The sequence below is a fragment of the Narcine bancroftii genome, chromosome 3 (assembly GCF_036971445.1).
Source record: "Narcine bancroftii isolate sNarBan1 chromosome 3, sNarBan1.hap1, whole genome shotgun sequence".
Classification (NCBI taxonomy): domain Eukaryota; kingdom Metazoa; phylum Chordata; class Chondrichthyes; order Torpediniformes; family Narcinidae; genus Narcine; species Narcine bancroftii.
Window position 1 is genome coordinate 103,193,063 of NC_091471.1, and position 22,834 is coordinate 103,215,896.

At 40.5% G+C, this 22,834-nt stretch overlaps 1 protein-coding gene across 6 annotated transcripts in view; it reads right to left on the reverse strand.

Moving 5' to 3' along the window:
* Positions 1-2,441: 2,441 nt before the first annotated feature.
* The window catches only part of dcun1d4 (DCN1, defective in cullin neddylation 1, domain containing 4 (S. cerevisiae)), a 108,423-nt gene continuing 88,030 nt past the window's right edge, over positions 2,442-22,834 (reverse strand). For 4 of the 6 annotated variants that reach the window (XM_069924681.1, XM_069924679.1, XM_069924682.1 and 1 more), the window contains 3 exons: positions 13,114-13,218; positions 11,001-11,103; positions 2,442-3,440 (listed from right to left, as the gene is read on the reverse strand). In XM_069924681.1, the coding sequence (XP_069780782.1) occupies positions 3,385-3,440; positions 11,001-11,103; positions 13,114-13,218 (264 nt within the window). In that variant the 3' untranslated portion in view covers positions 2,442-3,384. Of the gene's footprint in view, positions 3,441-10,694; positions 10,854-11,000; positions 11,104-13,113; positions 13,219-22,834 lie in introns of those variants that run through there. The other 2 variants (XR_011353589.1, XM_069924680.1) reach the window with 2 other exon arrangements.

Here is a 22,834-nt window from a genome sequence, read left to right on the forward strand (position 1 = left end):
GGATTTGTAGAAAAGAGGCAATCAGCAAACAACATAGTTAGATTGCTTAATATAGTACATCTGGCACAGTCAGGGGTGGATCCAGTAGTGGCCATAGCTCTGGATGCAGAAAAAAGTCTTTGTCAGATTGGAGTAGGAATTTTTGTTCAAGGTATTGGAGAAATTTGGTCTGGAACAAACATTTATTAATTAGGTTAGGACACTTTACCATAAAACCCAAGTTAAATTTTTTACAAATGGGCAGATGTCTCTAGTGTTTCCATTGAGAAGATCTTGTAGGCAGGTTGAATGGATAAAAGTTCTAATCTCCACACTTCACCTAAAGCACATATCTAAGATTTCAGATTTAGATTTATATAATTTTTTGTGGTGTGAGGTACAGTTGATGCAGTATGTTGTATTGCACCAACCAGAAACCTGTCATTAATAACTGATGCTTGTTCTTACAAGAAGAATGACTTTATGTGGGTTTAGCACCAATTTAATTTTCCTTGAGCTGCTTCAACTGACTTCCCACCCGTGCACATTGCATGCTGAAAAATGTAGTTCTTATTTACATTCTGACACCTTTCCCCTTTAAAAAAAAACACTTATTTATCTACATTCCGTGGCCAGTCTCTTTCCACTGAGCATCTTTCAACACAAATTATAAATTCGCTGATTACAGTTGTGGGTTATATAAAAAGGGACAATGAGTCAGCATACAGAAGGAACATTGAAATCTTGGCAGAATGGTGCACAACAATAACCTCACATGCAATGTCACCAAAACCAAGGAGCTTATTGTTGACTTCAGGAGGGGAAAAACCAGATGTGTATGAACTAGTGATCATTGGGAATCATCTGCTGACAGTAATCATCGACATGTCTACACCTGCCTCTTGAAGAGTATTTCTGATCTGTCAGACATGCATTTGAGGAATTTTCTTCATGACAATGAGAATTCTTCTGTTATAAGCAGTGGAAGTCTTCCTGGGAATACCAGTCCCTTTGTAATTACTGAGCTCCGAAGTATCCTCATTCTTCTTAATGTGTCCCAAACTGTTGGCACAACTCTGGTCCTCGTATTGAAAAATGGCAACTCAACTCCAAAAATGGTCAAAAGCTTAAAAGCAAGCCTAGCTCACTTATACCTGCATCAATGAAGCAAGTAAACATACCTGAGTACTCACAAAAAACCTGTGAAGCCAAATATCCTAAATATTATGGTGCTCTGAAATGAGGGGACTATGCTGTAATTCCTACATGGTCAAACAAAAATGTATCCAAATAACCTAGAATAAAATCTGGAATGTGCACTACAATTACATGTGAATTGTTTGATTACAATTTGAAAACTGTGGAGCACAGGGGCAAATAAAGGGGGAAAAAAGTGTCTTTGTCCCAAACATTATGGAGGGTATTTATTTCAGCTGTGTTTCTGCACACTCTACACAATTCAATACTGACATAAAACCTTTAAAATCCACATATTTAACTTCATGAGCATGTCCCAAGACAGCAATGAGTGGTAGATTATATTTTATTGAAAGAGTGGAAAGAAAACTAAACTGGTAAAGTTAACTACAATCTAAAGATGCATGAAGCAAAATTCATCTTCATTATAGATCCAGTCCAAAAAAAAGTGAGAAAAAAAACCAAAAATGTTTTCTTACTAAACTGCATTTTCATATAACAATTTTGAAAAAGATGCATTACTTGTTGATCTTAGCAATATTTTTATTTCAAATCAGAAACTATATAGCCTTTGTTTCATGTTATAAATTAGTGAAACTTAATTTTCCATTTATATGCTTTTGGAAGAGAAAGTCGATAACAAAAATAAGTAGTGCTTCACAAAGCTCCTATTAAAAGACTGCAATTTGATATACATTTTATCAAATTTCAAAACCAAGACAATGCATTAATTAGAAGGATACTTTTAATACCAAAAAGCTTCACAAGACTGTACTGTACTATTTATTGACCAAATAAGGTAATATTCATTTGAGGAAAGTATATTAACCATCCTGTTTATAAAATTAGACTGAAAGTAAAGAACTTGGTGTACTATAACTGATTTAACTAGATTGATTGATTTTTTTGTAGAATATCACTGTTGACATTCGCTACTTTGGAAAAGGCCAGTCCTTACACATTTCAAATTATACTCTTAATAAAATATTTAAATTTTGGGCGACTTACTATTTATATTTAAATCACTACAAATAATGCATTCTCAATCCCCCACATATTTTAAAAATCACTTTTCAAATGCACAAGATGAAAAAAAATTACAATGCAGTTACTAAGGCATATTATAATCAATTGTTATAGGAAAATTGCAGTTCAACGTCTCCAGATTTTATTTCTTTTCTGCATCTGGTTAGATAAGCAATAATCATCAACTTTGGTAGAAGTTTTCTAAGGCAAATGAAAAATACCTGCTTTAGATGCACAGATTGCTGACATGGTCAAAAATGAGCTTTAATGGCACCATCATGTTACAGTTTACAATAATCTCAATCCAATGTCCAAATCAAAGCCACATTACATTCGTGCAGCGAAGCAGCTAACCTGCAACCCTGCATTAAAAATAACAGATAAAAACCGAGTCAGTATTTCTCTTCAGTGAACAGTATTGAAAGGGTGGGTGGGTGGTTGTGGAGAAGAGATTCACATGATTCTCAAGTGAACACATACCAGAATACGAGTTGGTTTGTACATCTGACATTCACCTATTTTAATCACTTTAAAAACGTGCAAACCTGGTAACACTATCAAGCTTATGTGTCCAATTAGATGTTTGCAGCTCGTTATACAAAACAGAACACAAAAGAGAAGCAGCCCAGCCTTTTAGCCTAGAAACACAAGGCAAGAATTTGGGCTTAAAGAACCCATTGTGATGCATTAATTAATTGAACAGATCACAACTTGGTGGCAGTGAATCGAAATTTTGCTGTATCACAGTCCAACAATTACACTCTTAATTTTGGGCTTCATCAGTTAACCTCTACAGAATAGTTCTAAATGCATACATATACTGGTGTAGTTAACAAGTCTTTTCAACAAATATTTATCCAAGACTTAACCATTTAATACAATTTTCATTGGAATTCATTATCTTCCTGGAAAAAAAATGGATGTAACAGTTTACAACATAGTTCACAAAGTCAACAGCAAGCTATCACAGTGTGGTTTGTTGTATCATTACTGTAGTCCTATTACAAATACAAAACAGGCTCAGAAGAAAGTTGATACTGGATTTAAGTGCTTGTAGATATTTAATACTTACAGCAAGTCAGTTTTTTTGGGAGGGTATTAAAAAAAAACATTTCAAATCTGTTTTCTTCAGTTTTTTTATGGCTAATTTTGAATATGGATGTGGTTCCACAATTTAAAGTGCTAGGACATCTGTCTGTCTTTAAACCATTCCACAAATTCATCCAATAAGACTGGCCCTGAAAGAAAAGCAATTAAATTATAATTTAATATTGCAACCAGAATAGGATAATGATGTAGATTAAAAAACCATCAACAGAAACAAATATAGTGGCTTCAAAGCAAAATGGTATTTTCACATTATATTTTAAGCATCTAAAGTAAACAGTAAGCAATACCATGATCCCTGTCTGGCAATACAGAATTTTCAGGTCATAGATTTAAGAATTAGCAAAAAAGGCTCAGCATCCAAACCACAGGGCAAGATTACAATGGAGAAATCAAAATCAAAAGGGATTTTATAAAGGAAATTTTAAAGGTTCCAACATGATAACATATAGCATTGGAACATACAATATTTTCCGATCTTTTATTTGATCTTTCTGACTATTATTTGGAAATGTTTTTAATGTGGTGAATCACAAAGAATGTTACACAGTTATTTTTTTGATAAAAGAGTTAAGAAGAGAATCATAAGCGCATTTTGGGAGAATTATTTAACTTTATACTTTTTATTGGACACACTCTCAGGGGCTCACTTCCTGCAAGTTTCTGATCATGTTTTTCCAGTGTCTTCCTTCTGCTCTCCTAATTTTAATACTTTAATAGCATTGTTCTGCCATGGATAGATGGGAAAATTTTGTCTACCATTTGTGTTTTTTTTTTAAAAACCTCCACACTTGAATTGTCTGAAGAACTGAAACAAAGAATTATTTAAGATAAAAGGAAGAAGTTGATTTTGTTTTATTTGACAATTGATATAGAAAAGGTATACAGAGGATATAAGGTTGTTTCTTAGGATCTTTTTGCTAACCTTTGATCAACTAAAAAATATAATATACATAATACAATTTTTGAATATTATCAATTAAAATGTATTTAAAAAAGAAATTGGGAGCAGATTTGAGACTCCCTAAACAAAGTCAATTTGAAGATATAATAACAGATATATAAAATTTATATAAAATTACAAGAAACCACAAAGAAAAAAGATTTGTACAAATCAAAAATGCAACAGGAGAAAGATTTAAATATACAAATTCAGAAGGAGATTTGGTCTAAATTATGTCAAGAAAGTGTTATGAATACCGTAAATGTTAGATATCAAATGGTTCAATATAATTTTCTTCATCAATTATATTATACTCCATATAAGTTAAATGGACTTAATTCTAATTGCTCAGATAAGTGTTTTCGATGGATGAAAGAAATAGGGACTTTTTTTATGTTTAGCGTGGTGTTGTGAAAAAGTGGAAAGGTTTTAGAATGAACTAAGTCTATTATTAGGTCAAATTATGAAGATAAAAAAGGATCAAAGAATATTTTTACTTGAGGATATATATGAAAAGGATACAAAATTGAAAGTGGATAAACATCAAGAAAGATTTTAAAGTATTGCAATAGCAACTACAAAGAAATGCAAAGCAATATCATGGAAAGATGATAAGGAAGTGGTACTAAGTAGATTGAAATAGTGAGATGCAAATTTGTATACCTTTGGAAAAAATTACATATAGTTTAAGGAAACCATATATGGATTCTATGAATAATTTTCCATTAATCTCTTCTACCTTATCCACTCCTCTGAATTAGAAATTGTATTAATAATCAATTATTATATATGCTAATATTGTTGTATATAAAACAGTAGGTGTTTTCTTATTTCTTTTTCTTTTTGACTTACTTTTGGGAGGGAGGGGGATTGGGGAGAACAATTTAAAAAGTACTTTTTTTGCATCATTCGACATGGATATTTGATGAATGTTTTATTCATTGTTTTTTTCTTTTGTAATGATACAAATAAATAAAATTTTCCAAAAAAACCCCAAAAATTATGACTTTTGGCTTTTCAGCATTCCTCTCTCCAGGACAGACAATTTTTCTTTGATTTAACAACTGAAACTTTAATCAGTTCATTTTTAAGTCTTGAAAGATGTGTAAAGATAGATCAGAAGTGATTTCCGCCACATGCTGTCAACTAACAAATATAGTCTAGAGAGACACCATCTATAAATGGCATCAAGTAGAATAGACAAATTGCCCTGAAAGCTATTTGATTTTAATGCTTTGACAATTTCCTGGCCAAAATGAAAGATAGAAAGATAATGTCACAAAGTTAAAGAAGTTCACATTTTGGGCATTTAAAATATGGAGAGAATTTAAAGAGCTCAATTTTTACATAGATTGCAAGCACGACCAAATAATATGTCTCTGATATAGATGAATTATTAACTTGCGTTGAACAACTTTAAACAAAATACCTGCACTCTTTAAATCTGTTAACCATCTATACCAGTGGTTCTCAACCTTTTTCTTTCCACTCACATACCAGTTTAAGTAATCCCTATGCCATTGATGCTCTATTAGTAAAGGTTGAGAACCACTGGTTTTATACTAAGAAAATATTTGATCTCAACTTACAATCTATAACAAGTTAACAAATACTAAATTTGAAGTGATTTAAAAGATCACCAGAATAACTTACTATTTTCAGTACTCTACTTACAATTACAAAAGTGGGAAATGAATATGTGTTAGGTATAGGAGAAACCATTTAATTCTCTGCCTGACAGAGTCTGTTCTGTATCAAAGGATTCATAACCCGCTGAGGGCAAGGGTGATGGGATTGAAGGCCGATGATCCAGATCTCTACAAGAGGTCCAGATACAAATTATGGAAGGCTATCTTAACAGCAAAGAGGCAATTCAGAGTGAAGCTAGAAAGAGAGTCAGATACTCAACAGCTATGACAGAGCTTGCAGGCTATTACATCCTACAAGGTTAAGTCTAATATCATAAATGGGTGTCACACTTCACTCCCAGAACATCTTTTATGCTCGCTTTGAAAAGGAAAATTCAACATTACAAACGAGAATCCCTGCAGAAGATGGCGACCCTGTGGCATATTGACTCTGTCCAGGCCTTTCAATATTCAGAAAAGTTCTATGATGTTCACCCTTATTCTTCTGAACTCCAAGGAAGACAATCCAAGAGCTGTTAAATGTTACTCATATGCTAATCCATTCATTCCAGAAATCATTCCTGTAAATCTACTCTAAACCCTCTCCAATGCCAGCACAACCTACCTTAAATAAAGTGCCCAAAGTTGCACCTCGTATTCCAGGTGATGCTTCACTAATGCCTTAAAAAGCATCAACATCACATCTCTGATCTTCTATCTGGAGGCCAACATCAGAACATCTTTCAAAATGTTCAAAGGGCATAATACTGGTGCCCAAGAAAAACAGAGTGAGCTGCCTCAATGACCAACACCCAGTAGCATTTACATCTACAGCTTTGAGAGGTTGGTCATGGTCAGAATTAACTCATACCCAAGACCTGGACCCATTTCAATTCACCTACCGCCACAATTGTTCTACAGCAGATGCAATCTCACTGGCTCTCCACACCCTGGATCACTAAGACAAGAGCAAAATGTACATCAGGCTGCTTTTCATCAATGTGAATGCCAACATTGCACTCACTTTCTTCACCACCAACTTAACCTGAAGGTTAACCTTAGAGTATCATGTACAAGGACTCCCAAGTCTCTTTGTACCTCTGAAGTTTGAATGATCTCCCCATCCAAATAATAGAATTTTAGTGGCCTGTGTATGGAGACACGGACTGGCCCACAAAGTGGTCGATGAACCTGGCAACCGCAAAGACCTGGGGGTGACATCGGCCATCATCCCAGGTAACTTCCCACTCAGCAGGAAGATGGGAGCTCTGGTGGAAATGCCGGCCAATCCCAGACCGGCACTCTGATGACGCAGGGCCCTGACGTCAGTGCCTGGGGCCCATATAAGCCTGATGGCCAGAGCAATAAGGTAGTCTCATTTTGCAAGGCTTTGGTGTGCATTTCGTTCTTCTCCATGCTCGCATAGCACGAACAATACAGTCTGCCCTTTTATTTCTTCTGCCAAAGTGCATGACTATACAATTTCCAACATTGTATTTCATTGCCACACTCATGCAGTGCAAATGCTACATTGTAGGTCCAACTGGCAGTTGGATGCGAAGATGATGGATCAAGCAGAGCCAGCAAGTATCCACATTGTCTCACTCAGGCTCCCAATTCTTTGGGTGTCACAGCCACATGTATGGTTCGAGCAGACTAAAGCTCAGTTCCAACTTCAACACATTGCTGCCACCAACACCCACTGCTTCTATGTCGTGAGCGCCACAGTGTTAAGGGTCATAGGCTTCCTACGGCAACCTCTGGAGAAAGGCATATATGCGGCCCTCAAAGAGCTGTTAACCTGCACTTTTGGGCTCTCCCAGCATGAGCGCGCCGCCTGATTGCTGCTTATGGGCAGATTGGGGGACAGACACCATCCGCTCTAATGAGCAAGATGCTTGCTCTAACCAAGGGCCAAAAACCTTGCCTGCTCTTTGAGCAGATCATTCTGGAGCAGCTGCCTAAGGATATCCAACTCTTGCTCATGGACGAGGACTTCAGCGACCCTTTCAGGGTTGCAGCCTGGGCAGGCATGCTCTGGAGAGCGAAAGATGACAGCAGCAATGTCGTAGACCTCTTCTGCAAGCCCTAAAAACAACCACCTTTGAGAGCAAGACCAGCAGAGAGGCAAGCTAATACCCTGGGACAACTATGCAACTATTATCAGTGATGGGGGCACAGGGGCCCATCGATGCCGCCCACCCTGCAGGTTTCCAGGAAATGCCCTGGCCAAACATTGTTGATGGCTGCGGTGGTGGGCCCACTTGATAGCCTCCTCTAGAACTCCTTGTCAGGCAGGCATTTTATGGTCAACACTGGTGCTGAGATAAGCATCCTACCAGCCCCTCCCCCCCCACCACAGGCCTCGAAACCCACAACAACAAGCAGGGCCCAGCACTGAGAGCAGCCAACAGCCATTCCATTCTGACTTTTGGGACCCGCACCATTCCCCTTCAGTTCAGCAAAAGCCACTTTACATGGACCTTTACCCTCGCGGCAGTGGGGCCGACTTCCTTCGTGCCCACTGTTTGCTTGTCAAACTCAAAAAGATGACATTTAGTGCATGTCAGAACTTTTCAGACTCTGCTTCTGGGGAATCCAAGCTACACGCCCCCCCCACCTGGACTTGTATCAACACCTTTGGACAATGAATTCACCTGCATCCTGGCGGAATTCCCCTCTATAGTAGTGCCACAGTTCTCCGCAGCCAAGCCACAGCATGGGGTAAGGCCCCACATTTTGGCTGAGGGCCCCCTCTTCACACCAGGACGTGCCCATTTTCTCCTGAAAAGCTTAAGCCTAGCAAAGGGGGAATTTAAAAAAATGGAGGAGCTGGGGATTGTATGGCTCTCTTACAATCCCTGCGTCTCTCCCTCCAAATGGTGCCCCGAATCAGCATGGTGTTTGGGGCTTGGGGTTGGAGACAATGTGGTGACTACTGCTGCCTCAACACCACGCCCCACATCCAAGACCTTGCCGCCAACCTGCACAGGGCACAGGTGTTCTCCAAGGTGGGCCTCATCCAGGGGTGCCACCAAATCCCAGGTAACCTCCAAGACATCCCCAAGCCCACAATTATAACCCCCTTTGGCTTGTTTGAATTTCTCCGCATGCCCTTCGGTCTAAAGAATGCTGCACAAACTTTTCAGCAGCTGGACACAGTGGGTCGGGACCTCCCATTTGCGTTCATGTACTTGGACAATATCCTCATAGCCAGTCACAGCCACAAAGAACACGCTGCCCACCTGAGACAACTGTGCACTCAGTGGAGTGAATTCGGGCTGACGATCAACCCCGGCCAAATTCAGCCTGGACACCACCGACTTCCTGGGGCATAGGATAAACAAATACAGGGCTATACCCCTCCCTGAAAAGGTTGAGGCAATCCAGCACCTTGTTAAACCAAGCACAGTAAAAGGGCTACAGGAATTCACCGGTATGATAAACTTTTATCACAGGTCCACACTGGCAGTGGCACACATCATGCACCCCCTCTTCGCACTGAGAGCGGGCAAGTCTAAAGTCTTGGAGAAGAAAGAAGAACTAAACTAATTTAATAATAATACTGATATCAATGTAAAATTATATATTAAGTACATAAAATGTATAAAAATTTCAAAAATTGTAATAAATGTCACCTCAATTAGTCACCTCAATGTCTTGCTGTTGAAACTTGCCCCATCAGGGTTCTCCAGATGATAACCTCTTTCTTTCAGGCTTCCACAGAGTTCCTTTCTGTTTGACTTATTCCAAGAGCAACATCAGACAGATAGCACTTCCAGCCATCTGCCACTCTGGAGCTTTTGTTTCAGTTCCAACAAACTTCTCCTGCTTGTTTCAGCTGTGACTCTCTCTCTCTTCATCTGAGATACAAAACTGCCAGCCACGTGTCCTTCTTTCTCTCACTTGCAAAAACCCCCCTCCTTCTTCAGCAAACAATAGGAGTTAGTCTTCTGCTCCCATCTGTTGTTTTTAGGTAAACAAATTTCTCATTGACCTTTCAGTGAGCACTTTGCAGAAAGGTCAGAAGTCTTGTAAAAATGTTCAACATAGACCCCCTGACTCCTTCGAGACAATGGTCTATTCATTTCATGACATAATTTCAATTAGCACCTACTTTGTGAAATGTGCATAGCATTCTCCACAGTTTCTGTAAATTCACTGAATATGAATTCTTCAGTATTTCAAATAAGATCAATTTTAAAGTGTGTGCATGTATGCAACCTACTCCATCTCCACCAATCCATCTCCCAAATATTCCATTACAATGCCTTCAATATGAAATAAAATATAAAATAAGCATATTACAGCATAAGATGAGGCCAAGGGGTGACATTACTCCAAAAATTAGTTAATAATCCTAATATGATTAATTATAAAGTAACCACACCAATATTTTGCATATATGGGAAACAATTTTTCCATAAAATCTCCATACTTATTCCTTAAATTATATGTAACCAAAGGTGTACAACTTTGAATTTTGCTATGCCAATGCTCTAATGCTAGATCAGTTTCCAATTTTCATGAAACTGCTAAATTTCAAATTTACTTCTAAATTTCTAGTTTCTCAAGGCTTCACAGTTATGAGAGATAAAATGCTTAGAAAAGTGGTAAGAGCTTCCATTGTGGCTTGTTCCTGACAAATTCTACCTGTGATTATATCAGTATAGAGTTCGCAAAATCCAGTCAAAACTATCTGAAAAGCACATTGAACAGTATGACAGTTGCAATACTTTTGATGTGACATGTTCTAGAATAACCTAAATTGAGATAGTTTCTTGTATAAATTCTTGACAGTATGAACAGCAGTATTTCCAACTTTTAAAAAAGTTTAATTAAAACAAGATGGTAAAGACTGAACTACAGAATTGTAGAATCCTTGTTTAAATCTGCAATCCATTTAATATTAAGCTTCCAGATGCTACTTCTTGGCAATGAAGAAAGGCAGAGATTCAGGAAAAGGCTTTTTTCTGTAAAAACACCATCAATGATTAACAGTAGTTTTATATACGTTCAGCTGCCAGTTATTGCTGATTGACTCAGCCACAGATGCTAAAAGGGAAAACAGACAAGAAGAAAGCAATAAAGTGAAAAAGATTTCCTCTTAGGATACTTACAAGCCCCATCTTCATCATAGTTACTAAGATCAAGGTTAATCGTTCTACTAAATTCAAGTACGTTGCACCATTGGTCCTTGTTGATCACTTTATATTTAGATTGCTACAAAGAAAAAAAAGCACTGAATTACTCCACATGACTTTAGAATGCAGAAAAATAAACAGTTCTACTTTGTCCCTTATCTCTTTCATTTTGCCATTGTATTTCAATTTAACATTGTATTTTGGTAAAAAGCAAACTAACCATACTCAGTTATTTATTTTTAAAAGTGTAGGAGAAATTGAGGTTAAACCATGAATTCTCAGATTTAGCAACCAGGTTTTCTATTTGGTGCAGTTCACTGGAATCTGTTCACATTATACTAATAGATGTAAAGGTGGAAGGCAATTATTTGAATGTTTTAGTGTAGCACGATTGTTCAGAAATTGTTGAAATTGGATAAATGAACTGCCTTGGGTACTTTTAGGTATCCGTACCACTCAGGAGGAGGATCTGGCTACTGTAAGGTAAAACATCATGAGATGGGAATGTGTAGGGAGTTACCCTGTACAGGGCAGTAACAAGAAGGGGAGGTGTCCTTGTACTCCTGTTAGGTAAAACATCATGAGATGGGACCGGAGAAGGAGTCACCCAGTACTAAGGAGTAACAGAATGCATCCTTGTACTTACAAGATAAGAGAGACATTGATGGATTGAGAGGCAGGAAGCTAGCAGGGAAAGGATAGCAACAGTTTTAGTCATTGGACAAGTAATGATATGATGATGTTCTAAGCATGTATCCAAGGGTATAAAAAATCACCATTTTGCTGATAACGGCAGAATGCATTCTCCGGCTAACTTTGTTAGTCGCAAGTGTTACAATCCGGTAATAAAGAACAAAGAACCCTGATTTCGACTCAGCCTGGTGTTTGTCTCACTCATTCATGAACAAAGCAGACCTAACACTACGTCCTCCGCAAAATTGGTGTATCAAGCCCCTCTAATGGTCCCAAGCAGATTTCATTCTGGCAGAGCATGGGCAACAGGAATCTCCCACTTCAGAACTCACATGTTTGAGGGAGAAGGTGGGTACACTGGCATCTATTCCGACCACCCGACATGGGTCTACAACTTCATACATTCCTCCTGAACTAAAGGACTGCCTTTATGTATTCCTGCCCAGGGATGTGCACAGGACACTGTAGCAACGGCTATAAGAAAATCTTTTCAACGTGGTATGGAATGATGGCTCCACATTTGCTATAGACATTGTCAGTCGGCAAGAAACAGTTTTGATAGATCACCTTAAGCTGGCACACATGAACCTAGATCAGCCAGTACAGATGGCATGCCCCCGGAGCAGGGGGCGCCCACCAGCCATTGCTGCTCATGATAACAGGATTGGGGGGGTGGGGGGTCATGTGGTGGACCACGCCACTACTTACCTCACCAGAGCTTCGGAGTCACGAGTCTCCGTGGGCCCAGGAGTTCCTCGGAGTTTCCAGAGATTAATGATGGTCAGGCTTTTATTTACTTAGACACAATTTAAACTTTGTGGTGGACCACGCCACTACTTACCTCACCAGAGCCGCATCATTTCCGAGAGTCACATGGCAAATGGAGCGGGCGAATCTTGGATATTTTAAACGATTGTATGAACGCCATTAAACTAGTCAGCTCATAGTGTCTCATGTTTTTATTTTGCTTCACCACCCACTGCAGTTGTGTCCTGCCACAACTTTATAATTACTGTGTCATTTTTAATTGTTTATTTTTGCTCCATCTACTCAAATATCATTTTTTTAATATACATACACAAAAACTAAAATTTTATTAAGACCATAAGACATAGGAGCAGAAATAGGCTGTTCAGTCTATCAAGTCTGGCCCACCATTTAACCATGAGCTGATCCATATTCCCACTCAGCCATCTCCCCATAATCTTTGATATCCTGGCTAATCAAGACATTTCAATCTCTGCCTTATTCTATTTCTTGAAAATATTATGTAAACATTACAAAGAAAATTTGAATATAAACTTTTAGTCTCATAAATTTATACTTTTTAAAATAACAATGAAATTTTATTTACGCTTGAACATTTTGTAATTTAATATGACAACTATTTTAATACCTCAAGGAACTGATGAAAGGAAGGGAAGAGTGGCCAAGTTTTTCCTAAAAGTAGTCCCAGCATGCATTTTGCTGTGCTAATCTCCAAGCTACGTTGATCCTTCTCCTGTTGAGAGAAAATACAAATGTAAGATACAAGCAGCAAGCATAAATTCAAATATTGTGGTGAAGCAAGTATCAGTAAATCCCTTTCGAAAATTGACTGGCAACAATGTCTTAGTTCTTATTTTGAATAGAACATCCGTGGGTAATTTTAAAATGCAAATGAGAATTTTATGCACACAGTTGTGTTTGTTTCAAGTCTTCTTTTGACACCACAAATTTAGTGCAATAATTTTGTTTTAAATTTAGACATACACCAAGTAACAGGCTCTTCCGGCCCACCAGCCTGTGCCACTAAATACCCAAATTAATCTACAATCCCCGTACATTTTTTTTTGGAGGGTGGGAGGAATCTATAGCACCTGGAGATAACCCACGCAGACATAGGGGGGAACATATAAACCACTTACAGGCAATGCCAGATTCAAACCTGGGTTGCAGGCATTGTAATAACATTGTGTTATCTTCTATGCTAACCATACTGCCCTTTAAATTTTAACAATTCAGCACAGTGGAAAGCTTTTCAGGCCTATGAAACCCATGCCGCTCAATTTCATACATTTAATCCACCAACCCAATATGTTTTGAAGGGTGGGAGGAAACCAGAGCACTTAGAGGGAACTCACGCAGGTCACAGGGAGAACGTTCAAACTCATTACAGACAGCGACGGATTCATACCCAGGTCACTGGCATTATAATAGCATTACGCTAACAGGTTAATACTTCATCCATCTCAAAACAAATTTTACATTTTGGAACTTAACATAAATGAGCAAAATGTATGCATCTTTCTTTATATGTATCCCTCCAAACAGCAAATGGAATTTAATCCTAATAATTGCAAGGTGATGCATTTTGGGAGAGTGAACAAAGGTAAAGCAATCACATGGTAGGACCATAGTGAGTATTGATGATCAAAGGAACCTTGTAGTACTCAGGAAGAGGAAAGAGATGCTCTCCTTCATTGGGTGTAGCATAAAATACAAGAGTTGCAATGTCATATTACAACATCATAAAACATTGGTTAGGCCATAGGTGTGCATTATATGTATTTCTGGCCACCATAATAAAGGAAAGATGCATTTGTGCTGTAATGACTGAACAGAAGATTCACAAGGATATTGCCTGGATTGGAACTATTCTGTAGACTGATAAAGTGGATAGGCTGCCTTTATTTTCCATGGAATGGAAATGGCAGAAGGGCCAGATGATGGATGAATGGATAAGTATGAAAGACAGATAGGTAGGGTAGATAGTTAAAAATAATTATCCTATGGTTGAGGTATCCAAGACAAGAGGGCATAGGTTTAAGGCAAGGGGAATCTGTATGCAATGGCTGAGAAGATGAAGGCAAGTACTCTCAGCATTTAGACAATTAGTTAATTGTCAAGACAGAGATTATGAACACAGTGCAAGGTCAGATTGGATATAGTGTGCTGAAGGGCCCTTTTCTATGGTGTGCGACCGACTCTGCATCACATTTTTTTTTAAAACATACACAACCCTAAAGAGACAAAGCAGGGTAGATATTGAGTCGTTTCCACTACTGAGAGAGTCTAAGATGACAAATTTTCAATATAAAGAGATCGTCATTATGGTAAAGTTTTTTTTTTGCCTTGTAGGGTATATCTAGAATTATTTATGTCAGAGAATTATGGATCTAAATAAATTTTCAAAAGATTAGAGAATGGAAGGTCTTCAGGATCTGACAGTGCAGGAGTCCAGGCCTGGGCAGTTTTCTTTCTTTGGCTTTGCTTCGCGGACGAAGATTTATGGAGGGGGTAAAAAGTCCACGTCAGCTGCAGGCTCGTTTGTGGCTGACCAGTCCGATGCGGGACAGGCAGACACGATTGCAGCGGTTGCAAGGGAAAATTGGTTGGTTGGGGTTGGGTGTTGGGTTTTTCCTCCTTTGCCTTTTGTCAGTGAGGTGGGCTCTGCGGTCTTCTTCAAAGGAGGCTGCTGCCCGCCAAACTGTGAGGCGCCAAGATGCACGGTTTGAGGCGTTATCAGCCCACTGGCGATGGTCAATGTGGCAGGCACCAAGAGATTTCTTTAGGCAGTCCTTGTACCTTTTCTTTGGTGCACCTCTGTCACGGTGGCCAGTGGAGAGCTCGCCATATAATACGATCTTGGGAAGGCGATGGTCCTCCATTCTGGAGACGTGACCCATCCAGCGCAGCTGGATCTTCAGCAGCGTGGACTCGATGCTGTCGACCTCTGCCATCTCGAGTACCTCGACGTTAGGGGTGTGAGCGCTCCAATGGATGTTGAGGATGGAGCGGAGACAACGCTGTTGAAAGGGTTCTAGGAGCCGTAGGTGGTGCCGGTAGAGGACCCATGATTCGGAGCCGAACAGGAGTGTGGGTATGACAACGGCTCTGTATACGCTTATCTTTGTGAGGTTTTTCAGTTGGTTGTTTTTCCAGACTCTTTTGTGTAGTCTTCCAAAGGCGCTATTTGCCTTGGCGAGTCTGTTGTCTATCTCATTGTCGATCCTTGCATCTGATGAAATGGTGCAGCCGAGATAGGTAAACTGGTTGACCGTTTTGAGTTTTGTGTGCCCGATGGAGATGTGGGGGGGCTGGTAGTCATGGTGGGGAGCTGGCTGATGGAGGACCTCAGTTTTCTTCAGGCTGACTTCCAGGCCAAACATTTTGGCAGTTTCCGCAAAGCAGGACGTCAAGCGCTGAAGAGCTGGCTCTGAATGGGCAACTAAAGCGGCATCATCTGCAAAGAGTAGTTCACGGACAAGTTTCTCTTGTGTCTTGGTGTGAGCTTGCAGGCGCCTCAGATTGAAGAGACTGCCATCCGTGCGGTACCGGATGTAAACAGCGTCTTCATTGTTGGGGTCTTTCATGGCTTGGTTCAGCATCATGCTGAAGAAGATTGAAAAGAGGGTTGGTGCGAGAACACAGCCTTGCTTCACGCCATTGTTAATGGAGAAGGGTTCAGAGAGCTCATTGCTGTATCTGACCCGTCCTTGTTGGTTTTCGTGCAGTTGGATAATCATGTTGAGGAACTTTGGGGGACATCCGATGCGCTCTAGTATTTGCCAAAGCCCTTTCCTGCTCACGGTGTCGAAGGCTTTGGTGAGGTCAACAAAGGTGATGTAGAGTCCTTTGTTTTGTTCTCTGCACTTTTCTTGGAGCTGTCTGAGGGCAAAGTCCATGTCAGTGGTTCCTCTGTTTGCGCGAAAGCCGCACTGTGATTCTGGGAGAATATTCTCAGCGACACTAGGTATTATTCTATTTAGTAGAATCCTAGCGAAGATTTTGCCTGCAATGGAGAGCAACGTGATTCCCCTGTAGTTTGAGCAGTCTGATTTCTCGCCTTTGTTTTTGTACAGGGTGATGATGGTGGCATCACGAAGATCCTGAGGCAGTTTACCTTGGTCCCAACAAAGCTTGAAAAACTCATGCAGTTTGGCATGCAGAGTTTTGCCGCCAGCCTTCCAGACTTCTGGGGGGATTCCATCCATACCTGCTGCTTTGCCACTTTTCAGTTGTTCGATTGCCTTATATGTCTCATCCAGGGTGGGAACCTCATCCAGCTCTAGCCTTAGGGGCTGTTGAGGGAGCTGGAGCAGGGCGGAATCTTGGACTGAGCGGTTGGTACTGAAAAGAGATTGGAAGTGTTCTGACCATCGGTTGAGGATGGAGATCTTGTCGCTGAGGAGGACTTTGCCGTCTGAGCTGCGCAGCGGGCTTTGGACTTGGGGTGAGGGGCCGTACACAGCCTTTAGAGCCTCGTAGAAACCCCTGAAGTCGCCAATGTCCGCGCTGAGCTGTGTTCGTTTGGCGAGGCTAGTCCACCACTCATTTTGGATCTCCCGGAGTTTGCGCTGAAGATGGCTGCATGCGCGACGGAAGGCTTGTTTCTTCTCTGGACAGGACGGCTTTGTAAGGTGAGCCTGGTGGGCAGCTCGCTTCTTTGCCAGCAGCTCCTGGATTTCCTGGCTGTTTTCGTCAAACCAGTCCTTGTTTTTCCTGGAGGAGAAGCCCAGTACCTCTTCAGTGGATTGCAGTATGGTAGCCTTCAACTGATCCCAGAGGGTTTCAGGGGACGGGTCCGTGAGGCGGGTTGCAACGTCGAGCTTTGCTTTGAGGTTTGCCTGGAAGTTTCCTCTCGCTTCGTCTGACTGCAGTTTTCCAACATTGAACCTCTTTCTGGGGGCTTTATTGTTCCTGGGCTTTGGCTTGAAGTGAAGGTTGAGCTTGCAGCGAACCAGCCGGTGGTCAGTGTGGCATTCCGCGCTAGGCATGACCCTGGTGTGGAGCACATCTTGTTTGTCACTTTCTCGCACCAGGATGTAGTCCAGGAGGTGCCAGTGTTTGGATCGGGGATGCATCCAGGTGGTCTTAAGGCTGTCCCTCTGCTGAAAAAGGGTGTTTGTAATGACAAGCCGCTGTTCTGCGCAGAGCTCCAACAGGAGGCGCCCATTGTCGTTGCACTTGCCGACGCCATGCTTGCCCAGGATTCCTGGCCAGGTTTCTGAGTCTTTGCCGACACGAGCGTTGAAGTCGCAACAAGCGTCACATCACCCTCATCAGTGGGCAGTTTTACATTCATATTAAATGGCTGGGCATGCTTGATGGATCAGGTAGCCTACTTCTGCTCCCATTTTCTGGTATTCAACCAATTTGATATAGCAAGGAAATGATCTTTTCCAGTGGCAAATGACTGGTACAACAATATTCCAGGGCAAATAACAAGAGAACTATCACACAAAATGTGACAACAATGCTGAGTCACAATGAAAATCAAGATGCAGTAACATTCCAGTGATGATCTATCCTTTTATTTAGAAATCCAAATATTTCTGTTTCTGGCTCATAAAAGGTGCCATCATCATTGGAGAAATGATCATATTAATGAAGTTTATGGAGGTTAGGACCAGATCAGTTAACTAGGCAATAAAGGAATGATTAAAAGTCAGTAACATGTAAGGCACACATGTCAAACTCTGGCCCGCGGGCCAAATTTGGCCCGCGATATAATTATATTTGGCCCGCAAGATCATTTCAAAAATGTATTAGAGGTGGCCCGCTGGCTGCCGCGCCAGTATAGCGCATGCACAGCTAATACTACAAATCCCAGAATGCATTGGCGTCAGCCTGCTAATCACCCCCACCTCCTCTGTTTACGTTGCGAGGTCTCACCGTGGACTCTGGTTTTGGGGCCTGGCCGGTATCAGGGGAAGCCAAGGCCGCTTCCCGGCGCCCGGAACCGGAGGCCTCGGGCCTGACCTCGCCGGGACCGTTGCCCACTCCCCCTCCCTGCCGCAGGCCGACCTGCGACTCACGGTGACGGGGCCGCTGATCCGCCGAGATGCCGCCCTGCAGCGAGAGCCGATGCCCCTGCACTGTCGTTGTCCAACCTGATCGCCCGCAAACCCCGCCCTCCCGCACACAGGCCTGAGTAAGGATTATGAACTTTAATCTCAGGATAAAATGATCTTCCAATAGTTTCATGTCATGGTGATAAATATACTCCTGGTTAAAAATGGACCTGCACCTGGATACAAGCTCATTAGGCATAAAACTTGAAAAGTGTGTAAATCAAAGGATATCTGTACCAATGGAAAAAGAGCATGGCAAATAACCCTGCTAGAGTTCATGCCCACAATCAGTCACCCATTTGATTGTTTCAGGAATCATGTTATTCTCCCACATTCTCAATAGCCCTCAGATTTTACTATTCGACAGCACACTAGCAACATTTGACAAATGCTCTATAGAGAAATATTATTTATTGAATATTTTATTTCTCATTTGTTAATGCTTCTGGAAAGAGTTTATCCAAAACTATTATTAAATAATTATTTTAATGAGAAAAAGTTTAACATTGCAAATGTTGAAAGAAGAGAAAACATGCAGATGTTGTTGAAAATTTTCAATAAATATTTAGTTCGGCCCTTGACTTAGTCCAAGTTTTAAATTTTGGCCCTCCGTGAATTTGAGTTTGACACCCCTGATGTAAGGCATCAGAATTAAGGCGACAGAACCACCTCAGCTCCAACAGCAGCAATGAGCGTGGATTTTGAATGAGAGCAGGGGTGTTTAAAAAGCACTGGAAAAGCTGCTTGCTTGTTAATTTACTGACAGGAGCTGCAAGAGTAGGACTTTGAATGTGAGCATCAAGAAATGTGATTGTTTATTAATCTCCTTCATTGGCTAATTAGCCGTAACCAAATAAAAGAAAGGGGCGTGACCAGTGCAAGAGTGGGACTTTAAGGCTTTGGCAAGCAGAGGCTGAGCTGGTAGTACAGGATTTGAGGTAAGATAGGCCTCCAGAGATTCAGCAAGGCAGCACAGACAAGGGCAGTTTTTTTTTGTATTTCGTAGAAAGAGCAGAGATATGTTCCACTTGCAATATGTGGATAGTCAGAGAAGCCAACAATATAACAGTATCCTTGACAACTTCATACAACCATTTACAGGCCAGTTTGGCCCTACTAGTCCGTGCTGAAAATCCTCTCCCACCTAGACCTACTGACCCGCATTTGGCCCATAAACCTCCACACCTCTCCCGTCCATATACCTATCCAAACTTTCTTTGAATATTAACATCAATCTCGCTTCCACCACCACTGCCGAAAGTTCATTCCATACCCCCACCACCCTCTGTGTGAAGAAATTCCCCCTTGTGTTTCGCTTAAACTTTTCCCCTTTTACTCTCAATCCATGGCCTCTTGTTTGAATCTCCCCCACTCTCAGAGGAGAAAGCCTATCCATATTGACTCTATCCATCCCCATAAAAATTTGGAATACCTCTATTAAATCAGCCCTCAACCTTCTATGCTCCAGGGAATAAAGACCCAGCCTGCTCAACCTTTCCCTGTAACTCACACCCTGAAACTCCAGCAACATTCTTGTAAATCTCCTCTGCACTCTCTCTATACTGTTTATATCCTTACTGTATTTAAGTAGCCAAAACTGCACACAGTATTCCAAATTTTGCCTCTCCAATGCCTTATACAATTTCAGCATAACACCCCAACTCCTGTGTTGAAATTCTGATTTATGAAAGCCAACATACTAAATCCCTTCTTCACCACCCTATCCACATGTGAATCAACTTTCAGAGAATTATGTACAATGACTCCCAAGTCACTTTGTTCAACTGCACTTCTCAATGTATATGTTCTATTATGATTAGTCCTACCAAAATGTAGCACCTCACATTTATCAATATTAATCTCCATCTGCCATCTTTCAACCCACTCTTCTAAATGTCCTATATCACCCTGTAAATTTTGATAATCTTCCTCACTGTCCACAACACTGCCAACCTTTGTATCATCTGCAAATTTACTAATCCAAATTGCCACCCTATCATCTAGATCGTTAATATATATGACAAATAGCAGTGGACCCAGTACTGATCCCTGAGGCACTCCACTCGACACCGGCCTCCAATTCCACAAACAATTTTACACCACCACTCTTTGGTATCGCCCATCCAACCATTGTTGAATCCATTTCATTACTTCATCATTAATATTTAATGCTTCCACCTTCCTGACAAACCACTTATGGAGAACATTATCAAAACCCTTACTACAGTCCAAATAGACAACATCCACTGCCTTCCTCTCATCAACCTTTTTAGTAACCTCCTCAAAAAACTCTAAGATTTGTTAGACATGATCTACCATGTACAAAACCATGCTGACTACTCCGAATCAATCCCTGTCTTTCCAAATAGTTGTATTTACCATCTCCAAGGACACTTTCCATTAATTTACCCTCCACTGATGTCAGACTTCCAGGCCTATAATTACAAAGTTTACTTTTGGATCCTTTTTTGAACAGTGGAACAACATGAGCCACCCTCCAGTTCTCCGGCACTTCCCTCATGGCCAATGACATTTTAAATATTTCTGTCAAATCCTCCACTATTTGTTCACTAACCTCCCTCAGGGCCCTAGGGAATATTTTGTTAGGACTTGGAGATTTATCCACCTTGATCTTTTTCAATATAGCTAACACTACCTCCTCGTTAATTCTTATACTATCCATGAGCTCCCTACTATATTTCTTCATTTCATCTGGCTTAATATTCTTTTCCTTAGTGAATACTGAGGAAAAAAATCATTTAAAATTTCACCCATCTCCTCTGGCTTCTCATGGAGCCTACCCCCCTCATCTTCAAGAGGTCAAATTTTATCCCTCACTATTCTTTTACTTTTAATGTATCTATAGAAACCTTTTGGATTTATTTTTACTTTTCCTGCCAAAGGAGCTTCATATCCCCTTTAAACCTTTCTAATTTTTTTTTAAACACTCCTTTGTGACAGAGTATATAGATATGTTTTTGGGAGATAAATTGGGAAAGGTTTGTTAGAGTACATACAAACATTTTAAAACAGATCTTATTTGAAATAGTGGAGATCTGTCCCATGCTAGACATGTCAGGGCCAACAGTCTCTGCAAGAGCTTTTGAGAGTGCCCAAGAGACTTCACTGATGGATTGTTGTTTACAAAAAGGCAACAGATGAAAGATCTTGTCAGAGCTGCAGATTGTCTGGAGCTGTTCTAAGAGGGTCATGTGGTTTGGCAAGCAGAGAGAGTTTTTTTCTCTGAGAGAGAGAGTGTGAGTGAGTGAGAACAGCAGCTGGGACTGGAACAGAACAAGCTGGCAAGCTTGTGGAAAACCCCATTTGGAAGACAGGTTGTGAGTTCTTAATTCAGCTTGGTCAAAGCCATTGTAGTTCATGCAAGAGGAGAAGACTGGCTGTCTAATGTTTCGCTTAGAATAAGAGAAACAAAAAGGAACTCTATGGTGACCTGAAAGAAAGAGGTTATCACCTAGAGAAACCTGAAGGGGCAAGTTTCTTCAGCAAAACACTGAAGTGGCTGATTAAAAAGGAATCAGTTGTGTAGGTCCTGGAACAACAAATCTCTCTCTGAAAACCAACAAGAGCCTTCCTGAGCAGTAACCATTTTCCTTTCAAGCACCAAAGCCTGGTGAACTTCATAAATGTTAAATTCTGTGGACAGTATAAGAAATGAACTTGGAGGAATGAAATTGGACTATGAATCAAATAACGTTTCTGAGCTTATTCATACATTACATACATGTGTGCTTAGAATTAGAAGGGGGTTAAGTCAGGTTAAGTAAGTCAATAGTGATAAGTTAAAGTGTGACTCTGTTTTCATGTTTAAAGTTAATTAAAAGCAACTTTTGTTTAAGTAACCATTGATCTTGGTGAATATCTATTGCTGCTGGGTTTTGGGGTCTTCTGGGCTTGTAACACCTTATATTCCTCAAGCAGGTCATCCATTCCCTGTTGTCCATACCTGTTGTACACATCCCTCTTCCTCCGAACCAAGTTCCCCAATATCGTTTGAAAACCAAGGCTCCCTTCAGTTCCTAATCTTTCTTTAATCCTCATGGGGACATACAACCTTCTCCTTTGAATATCCTCCATTTATCTGCCACATACTTCTGTGAAAATATCTTATCCCAATCCACACCCTCCAAATCTTTTCTCATCTGCTCAAAATTTGCTTTCTTCCAATCAAGAATCTCAACCTTTGGTCTACCTCTATTCTTTTTCATTACTAACCTAAAACTAATAGTATTGTGATCACTAGACCCAAAGTGTTCCTCAACA